This window comes from Cervus elaphus, chromosome 20 (genome assembly GCF_910594005.1).
Source record: "Cervus elaphus chromosome 20, mCerEla1.1, whole genome shotgun sequence".
Classification (NCBI taxonomy): domain Eukaryota; kingdom Metazoa; phylum Chordata; class Mammalia; order Artiodactyla; family Cervidae; genus Cervus; species Cervus elaphus.
Genome location: NC_057834.1, coordinates 36693789 through 36709094, shown reverse-complemented (window position 1 = coordinate 36709094; position 15306 = coordinate 36693789). Strand labels below are relative to the sequence as shown.

At 41.3% G+C, this 15306-nt stretch overlaps 2 protein-coding genes across 9 annotated transcripts in view; one reads left to right on the top strand and one right to left on the bottom strand.

The window, feature by feature from the left end:
* Window positions 1–4017, bottom strand: part of LOC122677995 (SLAM family member 5-like) — a 29824-nt gene extending 25807 nt beyond the window's left edge. For 4 of the 8 annotated variants that reach the window (XM_043878367.1, XM_043878361.1, XM_043878366.1 and 1 more), the window contains exons 1-3: window positions 3713–4017; window positions 2419–2544; window positions 304–401 (exon numbers count right to left, since the gene is read on the bottom strand). In XM_043878367.1, coding sequence (XP_043734302.1) covers window positions 304–401; window positions 2419–2544; window positions 3713–3800 — 312 coding nt within the window. In that variant the 5' untranslated portion in view covers window positions 3801–4017. Of the gene's footprint in view, window positions 1–303; window positions 402–2418; window positions 2652–3712 lie in introns of those variants that run through there. The other 4 variants (XM_043878365.1, XM_043878364.1, XM_043878362.1 and 1 more) reach the window with 4 other exon arrangements.
* Window positions 4018–12370: 8353 nt separating this feature from the next.
* LOC122677887 (queuine tRNA-ribosyltransferase accessory subunit 2) lies at window positions 12371–15096 on the top strand. Its single transcript, XM_043878197.1, has one exon. The coding sequence runs from the start codon at window positions 12487–12489 to the stop codon at window positions 13732–13734; it is 1248 nt and encodes a 415-aa protein (XP_043734132.1). The 5' UTR covers window positions 12371–12486; the 3' UTR covers window positions 13735–15096.
* The last annotated feature ends 210 nt before the right edge of the window (window positions 15097–15306 follow it).

Below are 15306 nucleotides of genomic sequence, written 5' to 3'. Positions count from 1 at the left end.
TCAGGCTGCAGGGAGGATGGACTCAGAAGCTGGCGGTGAGCACCAGCTGTGAGGAAGATGAAAGAAGACATAGAAAAAGTAGGCAGACAGTAAGAGCATTGTGAACTACAAAAGATCTAATCCTGAGGAAGAAAATTAAGCCAGAAAGGCTGTGGTTATAAACAAGAGAGTGAAGTTTATTTAAATGATATAAAATTTAAAAATCAACATAAAATTTTGTTCACATTTCTGACCCTTCCTTCGTCATCACACCAGGAAATCAATAGCCATTTTTTCTCAACTCACAATCAAACCCACCTGTACCTTTGCACTGTCTCCTCCATCTCCATGACTCTCTCTAGATGTCAGTGATGGTAGGGGCCCTTTCTTCTTTGTGTTCTGCCAGTAGATACAGGGACACTCTGAGGGCATGAAGGAGACTATTGCTCTGGTGAGTGCATCTTCCCAGGACCTATCAGTAGCTTCTGTGTCTCTGGGAAATTCCAGTGCAAACTGAACTCACCTTCAAGCTTCCTTTCCCACTACTTCCGAACTCATGTCCAGAAAAGGGTTAAAGGTGTTAAGAATGATACAGACAAAGATACTTAACCCACAGCATCATTCCTCACCACCTACCCCTCCAAATGTATAGAGCAATTTAATGTTCCTTCCAATGATGCCTCTTCTAGTTCACCCAGGGTGCCCAACCTCCACTGGGAAGTATCCATCTTATTCAGTACTATGGAGGCTGGGGCTAAGGGGGCAACAAATTCCACTCCTTCCCTGATCCTGGGTGACCTTGAGAAAGTCATTTTCCTTCTCTGTGTGCAAATTGTCTCATCTCTAACATGAGAAATTCAAACCATTTCTCTCTCTTTTTTTCTCCCTTTATCTCACTTTGTCTCCATCTCTTTGTTTTTAATTTGTGAATTTCTAGTCCCAGACTTTAGATAAGACTATAATTTTGAACATATTTTTGCAGTTAAATAACACGGAAACATGAAGAAAGTCTACATTTTACTGTAGACAGAAGCAATCTAGTTAAATGGGATATAGTCCTTATTTCAATGCCCTTCATTAATATGATGGCCCGTTTTTACAAATGCTCTCTAATTTGTTTAATTTTATCCAGAATTCAGAATCCACTATATTTTCTTTTCTTCATTCGTTTGTATTTAATTTTTATATATACAAATGTCTAATCTTTCATAAATTTATAGATGTATCCACATCTTTCCTGTGAATTTTCTAGATTTGTTTATTTTTAATTGAAGGATAATTGCTTGGTACGCATCCTTCTTTAGGACATTCTCTTTTTCTTTCAGTTCCTCTTTTTTGCTCAACTCCTTATTCTCTCCACTTTTTCTTCTCCCACCTCCAAACTTTCCCTCCATTTTAATCCCCTGTTAGTCATCTATTACATTTTCTTCTGCATTTTCTCCTACTCTTATAAATATGTGGGTATATAGATTTTAAACATCACAGATTACTCTCTTATTTACAAGATTAGGATTTTATTATATACAGTTTTCTGCATCTTACTGATGGAAATCCATACATCTGATGCTATCAAAAATTAGAAACACCTCCCAGACAATTGGTAAACTGTTTTTTTCCCCTAGCTTCCTAATACTCCACTGTACAGAAACTTCCCATCTTGTTCAATCATTTCCAAATTGATGTAAAGATTCATTGTTTCTAGGATTTTGCCCTAAAACAGTGCTTTGCATTTTAGAGGGCATCCTCCCAGAGAATTTGTCTTACTGGAAGATAATTTTTCAACTTTTCAAAATGAAAACTAACACTGAGGTAGAATGCAAACTATATAAACTCTTCTGAGATAAACTGGAGACTTCAAGGACTCTCTCCTTTGTGAAGATCTGCTAGGATCTGCACCCCAAACCCTGGTGGAGAGTGCATGTTCACTATCCTTTCTAGTAGAGAAGCCCAAGGAGCCTGACTAGAGTTGCTTCCTCTGGCCCAGACCTGGGGCTCTTGTTGGCCTCCTCTTCCACGATGTGTTGTATAAGCTTCGAGGGCCCCTCTGAGTCTAGACCAGGAGAACCTCAGTCCCTTGCCCTCTGCCCTAAGGAGCCATGTTCTTTGTCTCCCTCCCTCTCCCCAGGACCCTGGGCAGGCTCTCTTGGCTTCCCTGTTACTGCAGCAGTAGCAACCTCACCTTCTTGGAAAGGGTCTTCTTAATGCAGACAGGCTATCTGAACTCACGGATCCCAGACTTGCCACAACCAAAAAGGCCATATTATTCTTTCCTTGCACTCTGGGGTTCTAAACAAAGTACACTGCTTTTGAAAACTTAGAGTTGTTTTCCCTTTTTATTCAACAAAGACGTCAAAACCTAAAGAGCACTCCAAGTGGTAGGGTCCTGCTTTGCTGGCTTTATCCGATATCCCTCCCTCCCCAGGAATCCAGGCCACTCACTGAGAAGGAGACTGATGAATCCCAGGAGCCAGGAGGTCCAGCAGAGGTGGGGGTCTTCTGAGCAGTGCCTCATTGCAGGTTGCCTGCCAGCCAGTTCAGCTGCAGAGGAAATATTGATGAAGGTAGCTGCAAGAGAAGAGAAAAGCTTGGGCCCCAGCTTCCCACCCTCAGGGTGGAGCTAACAAATTTGTTTCTAGTGGACCACTGGCCAGCATTAGTTCTCTGTCAGTCTCTGTCTCATGCATTGGCAGGCGGGTTCTTTACCACTAGCGCCACCTGGGAAGCCCGAGCTCTGTCAGTCTAGAGAAACTCCTTTAATCTTATCCCCAGCATATACAGTACACACTCAATAAGACATTTTAAAATGAATGTATAAATAATCTCACTCTGTGATGTGCCTGGCATACTGTTGGACAGACCCCACCCAGTGAAGTCACAGACAGCTTGGAGTTCTCACATACTCTTCCGTGATTTCCTGGGGTAATGGCTCTGCCCCAGGCAGCCCAGCTCACCAGTGCCAGGCTATGGTCAGCGACAGAAGCCATGCTCTGCAAAAAGGCTAGGCTAAGCCCCATCTTGAGCTTCCCAGGTGCTCACGGGTAAAGAATCTGCCTACCAATGCAGGAGATGTAGGAGATATGGGTTTGATTCTTGGGTTGGGAAAATCCCCTGGAGAAGCAAATGGAAGGCCACTCTAGTATTCTTGCCTGGAGAATTCCATGGACAGAGGAGGCTGGCAGTTTACAGTCCATGGGGTTGCAAAAGAGTTACAGATGATTTAGAGACTAAACAACAACAAAGCCCCATCTTGGCTTGGTGGCTGCTCTGTCTCTTTTCCATTTAATGAGTCAAATTTTCTTTCTAATTTTTAAGAAACTTCAACTCTCAGTTTCCTATGTAAGAAGCTGCGGCAAGGAACAAAGTTCTTCGGGGGAAGTGTCAACTTCTCAAATCCCAACACAAATATTGGCGTTTACCTGTTGCTTGCATCTGTATGGCCTTCCCAGCTGTCACCAGGGATCCCTATATATACAAGGCAAAGCCAGACCCCCCATGAAATTGTGCCACAGCCAAGCATTTCCCTATAGTCTCTGCCAGCTCTGTTCCTGCTCTCACAGAGGGGAAGAGATAGACATCTATACCCTCCTCCTGGCCACAGCCTCAGCTGCGTCAGCCTCCACACAACTGGCTGAAGGTCAGGCCCTGGCTTCTTCTCCCCATGCTGGATACCCTACATTATCCGAGGCTCTCACCTCCCATGTTCTGGAGGAGCAGCACCATCCTCTTAACTTACCTCCTTCTTCTTCCTGTTGAGGCTTCTCCCTCAGCTGCTCAGGCAGAAAGCCCCAAAGTGGGGTACACAGGACTGGCCCTATGACCATACACTTAAGGTAGTCAGGTACTGTATATTAAATCCTTTATGGATGTAAACCCCTCCTCCAAGAGGGATCTTATTACCTGTAAAAGGTCATAGAGCTAATCAAACGGCAAGACCTGGACTCTTGACAACAAGCTGAAGACATATCCCCCCAGTCACAGCCCCTTTCCCATTCTAAGCAAATCTTCTGAAGTCTAGTCTGTGCTCCTTTCTAAAACTTGCTGTGCAGCATTCCAGACAAGAGAATATTAAAAACTAGTTTTATTTTTCCCCTACTCCACCTAATAGACAAATCAGCTTAAAATGTGGTTCATGCATCCTGTGGTCAGAAACTTTTTATATTGATTGAAAATATGGGCTGCTCATTCACTGGTTGCCTTTAGGGCAATGGAGAGCAAGTCACAATCCCCTCCTCCACTGGTCTTCACGATTCTCATGAGAGAAACCTAGTGTGGGAACATTTTAGTTATGAAAACTATGTGGGTGATGGGCAGTGGGAAGGAGGGCCCTGGAGAGGGGAAACCTGAAATGTCACTGGAGACCAGGGACATTGGGAGGAGAGTCAGCCAACAGATAATCCATGTTGGTAAAATGTCAGCGACTTTAAAATTATCCAGAGGTCTGATCTCATTTTCAGCATCCCAGCCATCCTGTGCTAAGGCATAGCACATACACATGCACACATTCCCTGACAGAAACTTTGGTAAGAGTTTATTACATGAAACTACTTGGTACTGGTAATGATTTGGGGAATTAAAGGAAGGCACACTTGGCTCTGCTGCAGCTAAGTATATACATGTGTATATATGGGGTACAGGATAATAAAGAAGTGTAGAGCTGAGTGAGATGGGGAGCCCTGGAAAACCAGTCAGAGAAGCGACCATAAGAGTGAAAATTCCTAGGAAATGCCAGAAATTATAGGAAGGCTCTGGACCTCTAGAAAACACCACAAGTGGTCATGTCTATCTTATTTGAATTGCACAGGACAGGACACCCCACCTAAGGACTGTATTACATGAGGAACTTGTTGTTCAGTGTCTAAGTCATGTCCAACTCTTTGTGACCTCATGGACAACAGCATGTCAGGCTTCCCTGACCTTCGCTATCTCCCAGAGTTTGCTCAAGCTCCTGTCCATTGAGTCTGTGATGCCATCCAACCATCTTGTCCTCTGTTGTCCCCTTCTCCTCAGTTTTTCCCAGCATCAGGGTCTTTTCCAATGGGTCAGCTCTTCACATCAGGTGACCAAAGTGTTGATTCAATATCTACTCTTTACCAGAAGATTTATATGTGTCATTTTGGCTAATCAAAATTATTTGCTGAATTAAATCTTCAAAACAACCCTATTACCTAATCATTACATGCATCTTATAGAAGAGTATCCTGAATGTCCAAAGCTATTACATAACTTGTCCAAGGTTATATTTTAAGTAAGCAGAAAGGTGTTTAAACACTGTCGACATCAGCTGAGCCATGGACATGACCAGGAGGGAGAGAAGAGTGTAGATTTTGAGAAACTCAAGTTTTAATTGAGAGAGAAAGGACCTCAGTTTAGAAAGGATGTTTGCTTCCTGGTGTAGAAGGAAACTTCAACCCCAGAAGTAAGAAGGGCTAGGTGCTTAGATAAAAGATGTTGGTAGAGAGGATCTGAGTTACGATCTTCTCACTGACCATTCTGCCTGACTTGAGAGAGAAAAGCCACCATTCTAGCCTGTAGCATTTGCAGCAGAGCACCAGGGCATTTCAGAGCTGGGCTGGGGAGGGGAACAGATGGCAGCAGTTGCAGCGTGACAGCTTGCCTTCATTGTCCATTCTTTCCTCCCTACCTTCTATTCTATAATCCAGGTATCTATTTGCTGCTAAAACTTATCAAATAAAGCAAATGAATATATATAGCAAAGCAGAAACAGACTCACAGATATAGAAAACAAACTGGTGGTTACCAGAGGGGCAAGGGAAGAGGGGGGCAAACTAGGGGAATGGGACTAAGAGATACAAACTACTATATAAAAGAGGTAAGCAGCAAGAATATATTGCACAGTACAGGAAATTATAGCCTTTATTTTGCAATAACTTTTTTGTTTTGGCTGTGCATGGGCTTTCTCTCTAGTTGTGGTGAGTGGGGCCTACTCTTTAGTTGCGGTGTGGAGGCTTCTCAATTCTCTTGTTGTAGAGCCTGGGCTCCAGACTGTGCAGGCTTCAGTAGTTTGTGGCACATCAGCTTAGTTGCCCTGCAGCATGTGGAATCTTCCCGGACCAGAAATCTAACCCATGACCCCTGCACTGGCAGGCAGATTCCTAACCACTGGGTTAACAGGGAAGTCCTGTAATAACTTTTAAAGGGGTATAAGCTGTCAATATATTGACTCACTATGCTACACACCTGATACTAACATAACACTGTATATCAACTATACATCAATAAAAATTATAACAAAAATCATAAACAGGATGAAGGATGGTTTCAATGGGCCAAATAGTCATTGGATCATGGAGAAAGCAAGGGAGTTCCAGAAAAACATCTACTTCTGCTTCATTGACTATACTAAAGCCTTTGATTGTGGGGATCACAACAAACTGGAAAATTCTTCCATTTATGGGAGTACCAGACTTCCTTACCTGTCTCCTGAGAAACTTGTATGCAGGTCAAGAAACAACAGTTAGAACCAGACTTGGAACAACTGACTGGTTCAAATTTGGGAAATGAGTACGATAAAGCTGTATATTGTCAAATCCCTGTTTATTTAGCTTATATGCAGAGTACATCACGAGATATGCTGGGATGGATGAATTACAAGCTGGAATCAAGATGCTGGGTGAAATATCAACAACCTCAGATATGCTGGTGACACCACTCCGATGGGAGTAAGTGAAGAGGAATCGAAAGAGTCCCTTGATGAGGATGAAAGAGGACAGTGAAAAATCTGGCTTAAAATTCAACATTCAAAAAACTGAGATCATGGCATCCGGTCCCATCACTTCACAGCAAATAGATGGGGAAATAGTGGAAGCAGTGACAGACTTTATTTTCTTGGGCTCCAAAATCACTGCAGATGGTGACTGCAGCCATGAAATTACAAGGCGCTTGCTTCTTGAAGGACCTAGACAGCATATTAAAAAGCAGAGACATCACTTTGCCGACAAAAGTCCGTCTAGTCAAAACTATGTTTTTTTTTCAGTAGTCATGTATGGCTGTGAGAGTTGGGCCATAAAGAAGGCTGATCACTGACAAATTGATGCTTTCAGAGTGTGGTGCTTGAGAAGACTCTTGAGAGTCCCTTGGACAGCATGGAGATTGAACCAGTCAATCCTAAGGGAAATCAACCCTGAATATTCGTTGGAAGGATTGATGCTCAAGCTGAAGCTCTAATACTCTGGCTACCTGATGTGAAGAGCTGACTCAGGAAAAACCCTGATGTCGGGAAGGCTGAAGAGAAAGGGAGAAGGGGATGAAGAAGATAAGATGTTTAGATAGCATCACCAACTCAATGCACATGAATTTGAGCAAACTCTGGGAGATGGTGGCAGACAGAAAAGACTGGTATGCTTCATTCCATGGAGTTGTAAAGAGTCAGACATGATTTAGCGACTGAACACATAATATACACAGCACACACTGAAAAACTTTAGATGTGATTAGAAAACAATGAATATTTTAATGTGTATTAAAATGTGGAGGGTAGAAAATTTAGGATCATACAAAATTCTCTCCTTCATAGAAGAAGTGAGAAAACCAACTACACTTTTGGATATCTTTTTCAAAATGCTGGAATTATCCAATGGTTTGCAGCAACCTGAGGAGCATGTAGTCAAGAAAAATGGCTGAATCACATTCAGAGCAGTATTATGAACCAAATATTTGTTTTCTCCCAAAATTTTTATGTTGAATCACGAACCTCCAATATGATGCTCTTTTGAGACAGGGCAATTGGGAGGTAATGAGGTAGATGAGGTCAAGAAGGTGGGGTCCTCATGATGGGATTATTGTCTCTATAAGAAGGGATACTAGAGAGCTCTTTCTGTCTCTTCCTTGTGAGATACAGCAAGAACTGGCCATCTGCAAGTCAAGAGGAGAACCCTCACCAGGAACTGATTCAATCAGGACCTTGATTTTGAACCAGCCCCATAACTGTGAGAAATAAATGTCATGTTTAATACCATTCAATTGTATTTTGTTATAGCATCTCAAGATGGCAAAGACAAACAAGGAGCTTTAACAAAGATAAACAGAAGCATTGCCAATAAATTGTCATGATATCAAGTATTTGGTGATAAATTGGAAGACTTCGTTTGCAAGGAAGTCTGTATTTGGTGTAACTTAGAGCCCTTCCACTGTGAAATGGCTTTACCCAGTGGCATTCATCAAAGCAATTATGAGCAAGTTTTTCATTTTGTGGATACCTGACGAGTTGGATAACTGGTAATGCAAACAAGAGACTAACTAATATCTTAAAAGGAAAATCTTGGTAACAATATATTTATAGACACGTTGAAAAGTTCTGACATACCCCAGGAATCTATAAGCCCAAGAAAATGCATACAGCTGTGTAGAATTTTCAGAAAAAACCTGAGATGGTCCTATTCCCTAACTTGCGGCTGACTTTGGAGATCATCATTGCAAGTAGAAACTGAAGCCTAAGGTAGAGTTGTGAACTGTATGAATGAGTGTTGAAGACAAGCCCCAAATTCACACAGAGATCTTCACCAAAGACTAAAAGATGTTTCAGACATTTAAGGAGATTTCCTTTCAACACTAGTTGCCTTTTAAGTCAACCAATCAGAAACTCCACTGAACACACACAACAAAATTCAGAATATTTCCAGAAAAGTCAAGGAAAAGTCAACTTTTAAATAAAAATGACAAAAATTTACGAACAGAAGCAGCAGCAACAACAAAGAAATTAAAATCATATCATGATAGAAGTGTTAGTTAATGCTTTTGTAGTAATTTTATTGCAATCACTATATATATTGACATATTGTACACTTTAAACTTACACAATATTACATGTCAATTATATCTCAATTTTCTTTTATTTTTTTATATCTCAATTTTAAAAAGTCCTTTTAGACAGGAGATCCTGATCTCCAGAGTTGCTGCATTTTATCATTTTAAATGTATAATTTCCAATAAAACATACAAGACAAGGAAGCAAGAGTATATGATCCATACACAAAGAAAAAAACAATCAGTAGAAAATATCCCTGAGGAAAACCAAATATGGAACTTACTTGATAAAGACTCTAGATTAGCTGTTTAAATAAGTTCAAAGAACTAAAGGAAATCAAATATGAAGAACAAAAGGAAAACATAAGATCGAAGTATGATCAATAGTAAGTGTCATCAAAGATATAGAAATTAAGATAAAGGACCAAGTAGAAATTCTGGAGTTGAAAAATATGATAACTTGTAGAAAAATCACTAGAGGAACACAATAACATTTATGAACAGGCAGAAAAAAACTCCAACAAATCAAAGCTATGTCAATTTGGATAATTCAGCCTGAAGAATGGAAAGAAAAAATAAAGAAAAATAAACAGATTATCAGAGACCCGAGGGACACCATGACAATATCAGCACACACATAATGGATTCTCACAAAATGAGGCAAAAGAAAAAGGACCACACAGAATGATCAAAGCAATAAATGGTGGTAAATTTCCCAAAGTTAATTAAAAAAAATCTGCAGTGTCAAAAACTCAACATGTCAAAACAGGATAAATTCAAAGAGTTCTACGCCTAGGCATATCATAACCAAGTTACCAAAAGATAGAGAACCTTGAAAGTAGAAATAGATGCATGAGACAAGTGCTCAGGGCTGGTGCACTGGGAAGACCCAGAGGGATGGGATGGGGAGGGGGAAGGGAGGGGGGATCTGGATGGGGAACACATGTAAATCCATGGCTGATTCATGTCAATGTACGGCAAAAACCACTACAATATTGTAAAGTAATTAGCCTCCAAATAATAAAAATAAATGAAAAAAAATAATTTCAAACTATTATTTGTCCCATTTGGTAAAAAATCAGGAAAAAAACTGGTTTAGAGGTATATGACCTTTGGTGTGAGTAGTGTTTGTTTTTGAGAAGTCATACACTTAGAATGTGTCTGGTTTAATAAAAATTCTTTCAAGTGGTTTAAAAAAAAGTAGAAATAAAGAAGTGATTCATCATATTATTACCCAATAAGATTAACAATTTATTTCAGAAACCATTGTGGTGAGAAGACCCAAGGATGAAAAATGCAGGTGTTGAGAAAAAAAAGTCAAGAAAGATCTTGATAACAGCAAACTACTCTTTCAATACCAGTTAAGACACACTCAGATAAACAAAAACTAATAGTTTTTTACTTTCAGAACTGTTTTATCAGCCTAAAATAGAATACACTGTACAATAAATAAAATCATATAAACTAAGGAAGAGTACTAGTAGAGAAAATAAGAAAAGGTAAATATCAAAAGGAATGTGAAGTAAGTCAGAAAGAGAAACACCAATACAATATATTAATGCATATATATGGAATTTAGAAAGATGGTAATGATGACCCTATATGCAAGACAGCAAAAGAGATACAGCTGTAAAGAACAGACTTTTGGATTCTGTGGGAGAAGGCGAGGGTGGGATGATTTGAGAGAATAGCACTGAAACATGTATATTACCATACGTAAAACAGATGACCAGTGCAAGTTCGTTGCATGAAGCAGGGCACTCAAAGCTGGTGCTCTGGGACAATCCAGAGGGGTGGGGTGGGGAGAGAGGTGGGAGGGGAGGACACATGTACACTCATGGCTGATTCATGTCTATGTATGGTAAAAACCACCACAATATTGTAAAGCAATTAGCCTCCAATTAAAATAAATAAATAAAATTTTAAGAAAGGAATGTGATTTTTTTGGTCATTTATTACAGTTTTTTCTTCAATCTTATTTAAAAGACAACTTGCAGAAAGTAATTAAAATAAATATGTGTTAATGGGCACACTAGATAAAAGATGTACTTAGTACAACTGTTCAGTTCAGTTCAGTTCAGTCGCTCAGTTGTGTCCAACTCTTTGTGACCCCACGGACCGCAGCACGCCAGGCCTCACTGGCTGGGAGAAATATCAATAACCTCAGATATGCAGATGACACCACCATTATGGCAGAAAGTGAAAAAGAACTAGATTTTCTTGATGAAAGTGAAATAGGAGAGCGAAAAAGTTGGCTTAAAGCTCTACATTCAGAAAACTGAGATCATGGCATCCGGTTCCATCACCTCATGGCAAATAGATGGGGAAACAGTGGAAACAGTGACTGACTTTATTTGTGGGGGGGGGGGGGGAAGGGGCAAAATCACTGCAGATGGTGACTGCAGCCATGAAATTAAAAGACACTTACTCCTTGGAAGGAAAGTTATGACCAACCTAGATAGCATATTAAAAAGCAGAGACATTACTTTGCCAACAAAGATCGGTCTAGTCAAGGCTATGGTGTTTCCAGTGGTCATGTATGGATGTGAGAGTTGGATGCTAAAGAAAGCTGAGTGTCAAAGAATTGATGCTTTTGAACTGCGGTGTAGGAGAAGACTCTTGAGAGTCGCTTGGACAGCAAGGAGATCCAACCAGTAAATCCTAAAGGAAATCAGTCCTGAATATTCATTGGAAGGACTGATGCTGAAGTGGAAAATCCAATACTTTGGCCACCTGATACGAAGAACTGACTCAGCGGAAAAGACCCTGATGCTGGGAAAGATTGAAGGCAGGAGGAGAGGGGATGACAGAGGATCAGATGGTTGGATGGCATCACCAGCTTGATGGACGTGAGTTTGAGCAAGCTCTGGGAGTTGGTGATGGACAGGGAAGCCTGGCATGCTGCAGTCCATGGGGTTGCTAAGAGTCAGACACCACTGAGTGACTGAACTGACTGAGAATCTAAAACAATTCACAGGGTAACTTTATCTGTGACACTTGCAACTATTTCTACGAAGCCAGAATTACTCTGATCCAAAACCAGACAAAAATATCAAAGGAAAACTACAGACCAATATCCTCCATTGAAAGTGAAAGTGAGAGTGAAGTCGCTCAGTCGTGTCCGACTGCTTGTGACCACATGGACTGTAGCCTACCAGGCTCCTCCATCCATGGGATTTTCCAGGCAAGAGTACTGGAGTGGATTCCCATTTCCTTCTCCAGAGGATCTTCCTAACCCAGGGATCAAACCCAGGTCTCCCGCATCATAGGCAGATTCTTTACCATCTGAGCCACCAAGGAAGCCCTAGTAAAGATTAAAAAGTCCCCACAAACTAAGTAAACAAAATCCACCATTACTTAAAAAGGATTATACAACATGACCAAGTGGGATTTTTTCTTAGGAATTCAAGGGTGATTGAACATGTGAAAACCAATCAATGTAGACTATTCTGCTAGTAGGTTAAAGGGAACACCATAGATAAAACCTGGTAAACAACAAGAAAGTATTTGACAAAATACAACATTATTTCATTAAAAAAACTTAATGCAGGAATTGAGGATAAATTCCTTACCTGATAAAGGATATCTATAAAAATTCACAGTTGGATTGGCTCTGGCATCGGAGGCGGTGGTGCGGGCCGAGAATTTTGCGAGCTGGACACGTGGTAGCAAAGGAGAGAAACTAGGGAGTTTCAAGTTCCCTGAAGTTGGGAGGTTTGCACGACTTAGAGGAATCCCTTTAAGATGAAGCTAAATCTTACCAAGGTGGTTAATGGCTGTCGCCTCGGAAAAATAAAAAACCTTGGCAAAACAGAGAACCACACCATGGACATCCCAGGCTGCCTTCTATACACCAAGGCTGGCTCCGCCCCTCACCTGACCCATCACACGCTGCATAAAATCCATGGGGTTCCTGCCATGGCTCAGCTTACACTATCTTCACTGGCAGAACATCATGAAGTCTTGGCAGAATATAAGGAAGGAGTTGGAAAGTTTATAGGCATGCCAGAATCGCTCTTGTACTGTTCCCTGCATGATCCAGTCAGCCCTTGCCCAGCTGGTTATGTAACAAATAAGTCAGTGTCTGTGTGGGGTGTTGGAGGACGCGTAGAAATGACTGCGTCCAAGTTCATGGCCATTCAGCAGGCCCTTCAGCCAGACTGGTTCCAGTGCCTTTCGGATGGAGAGGCAACTTGCGATGAAGCAACTTCCATAAAAAGAGCCAGAAAGTCTGTTGACCGATCGCTTCTCTTCCTGGATAATTGTCTGAAGCTACAGGAAGAGTCAGAGGTCCTCCAGAAAAGTTCGATCATTGGAGTGATCGAAGGTGGAGACGTGACGGAGGAGAGGCTGAGGTCGGCTCGAGAAACAGCCAAGCGGCCTGTTGGCGGCTTCCATCTGGATGGCTTTCAGGGGAATCCAGCAACCCTGGAGACTAGACTGCACTTGCTGTCATCAGTCACTGCAGAGCTGCCGGAGGACAAACCAAGGCTCATCTGTGGTGTTAGCCGGCCAGATGAGGTGCTCGAGTGTATTGAAAGAGGAGTGGATTTATTTGAGAGTTTTTTCCCTTATCAAGTGACAGAGCGGGGATGCGCCCTGACTTTCAGCTTTGATTACCAGCCGAATCCTGAAGAGACATTATTACAACAAGATGGAACACAGGAAGAAATAAAATATGTGGATCAAACAAAGAAAAGTAAAACAACCAGTTGCGACCGAGAAATGACATCATTTGAAATTAATCTGAAGGAAAAAAAGTACCAGGAGGACTTCAGTCCTCTCGTGAGAGGGTGTTCCTGTTATTGCTGTAAGAACCACACTCGTGCGTACGTCCACCATCTGCTGGTGACGAACGAGCTATTGGCTGGTGTCCTGCTTATGATGCACAACTTTGAACACTATTTTGGATTTTTCCACTCCATCCGGGAAGCACTGAAAAGTGACAGACTGGCTCAGTTGAAAGAGCTCATCCGCCAGCAAGCCTCCTGAGACGTGGCACCCAGTCTGACTCTTCACGTTGAGCCTGCACCACAGTTGTGATGTGGGAAGAAGAGAGCCAGAAATGATCGTAACTTTTAACTTTAATCACTTATATTTGAGAATGAAGTCTACTTAAAGTAGGAACATCTGTACTGAGCTCTGCCCACATGAGGCTAAAGAGACTTCTTACGACTGAAATGACCTAGATTGATCAGAAGAAACTGAAACCTGACCTTTCATATTTCTACACTCTTTTAGTCAATTGAGATTTGTTTAGTCAAAGATAAGCTTTAGATATAAGAGGACAGCCTTGAAGTGGGGATGATGAAAATCTGAGGGTTTACTGAATTGGATTGGAACTTGAAGGGAGATGATTGGTCATAAGTCATATGACCTCTGTGGATATGTGCCTGCTGACCAAGAGGAATCTAGCTGATTCAAGAGTTTTCTTCATTTTAATCCTAATATTCTCAGGGGCCTCTTTTGGATTCTTCTGCCTCCCAAGCTGTCCTGGCAGTGCAGTCAACCAGAAATGACTCTTGTGACTTCACCAGCCTCACATCTCAATGGAATGTGGAGCTCTCACGTTGCTCCAATGACCAGTTGACACAGGGCACACTCTTCATTTGACCATATGGTCTTTCTGTGACTTGCCTCCCTAAAGTCACCACAGTTGCCTATGTGGAGCTGAAAGTGCATTGCAGCTTTCATCTGGTCATACAGATCCACTGTGGTCTGCCTTTCAGGCTCATTCATAGTCGAGCCACTTAACTGAAGTTCCATCACTTGGGGAGATTCAGTCACTGTGTGTTCACTTGGACGGAGCCCTGGCCTGGCTGTTAGGGGATTGGGTTTAAGTTACTCAGCTGTAACACTTGGGCATATATCACTTAACCTCCCCATTCCTGTTTCCTTCTCAGTAATGGGGACAGGCATAGTGAAGAGTGCTAGATGAATGTCTAAGATTCCATCCAGCTCTTAATATTTGGGGAACAAGAAGTTTTAGATTAGAACCATAGCTTTACATGTATCCTTGTTTATTGATCACTATTGGCTTGATTTAAAATACAGTGGTATCAGGAGTTAGGCAACAGTAGAGATATTCGAGAGCCTAAAAAGAGGTTTGGCCCATGGATTTTAAAGTGGTTGGTAAATTGTCATCCGCAGGTCCTGAGGCTAGGAAGGCCTTCCCTGATCACATCTCCTTCTATGAATTTTTTATGCTCTTGTCAAAGGAATGACATTCATGTTGATGATATGACAGGTGATTTTTATTTAGAAGTGCTTTTCTATATTTGTCAAGTTTCCTGTAAAAATACACATACGTGTGTGTTTCACACATAGTTTTTATAAAAACAACAGAACCAAAAAGATGCCTTTGTTTTGTTTGTAGGGGTATAAAATATTTGTTTTATATTCTTATGCTGTATTTTTCTCTTTGTTCATTTTAGTGGGCATTACTGAACATTGTTTTTGATTATTATGTGGTTACTATATTTTTATATGTTGGGCGCCCATCTATATGGTCTTCTTTTATTAGTGGTTTAAGAATGTATATGAATTCCAAAGTTCATGAATTTC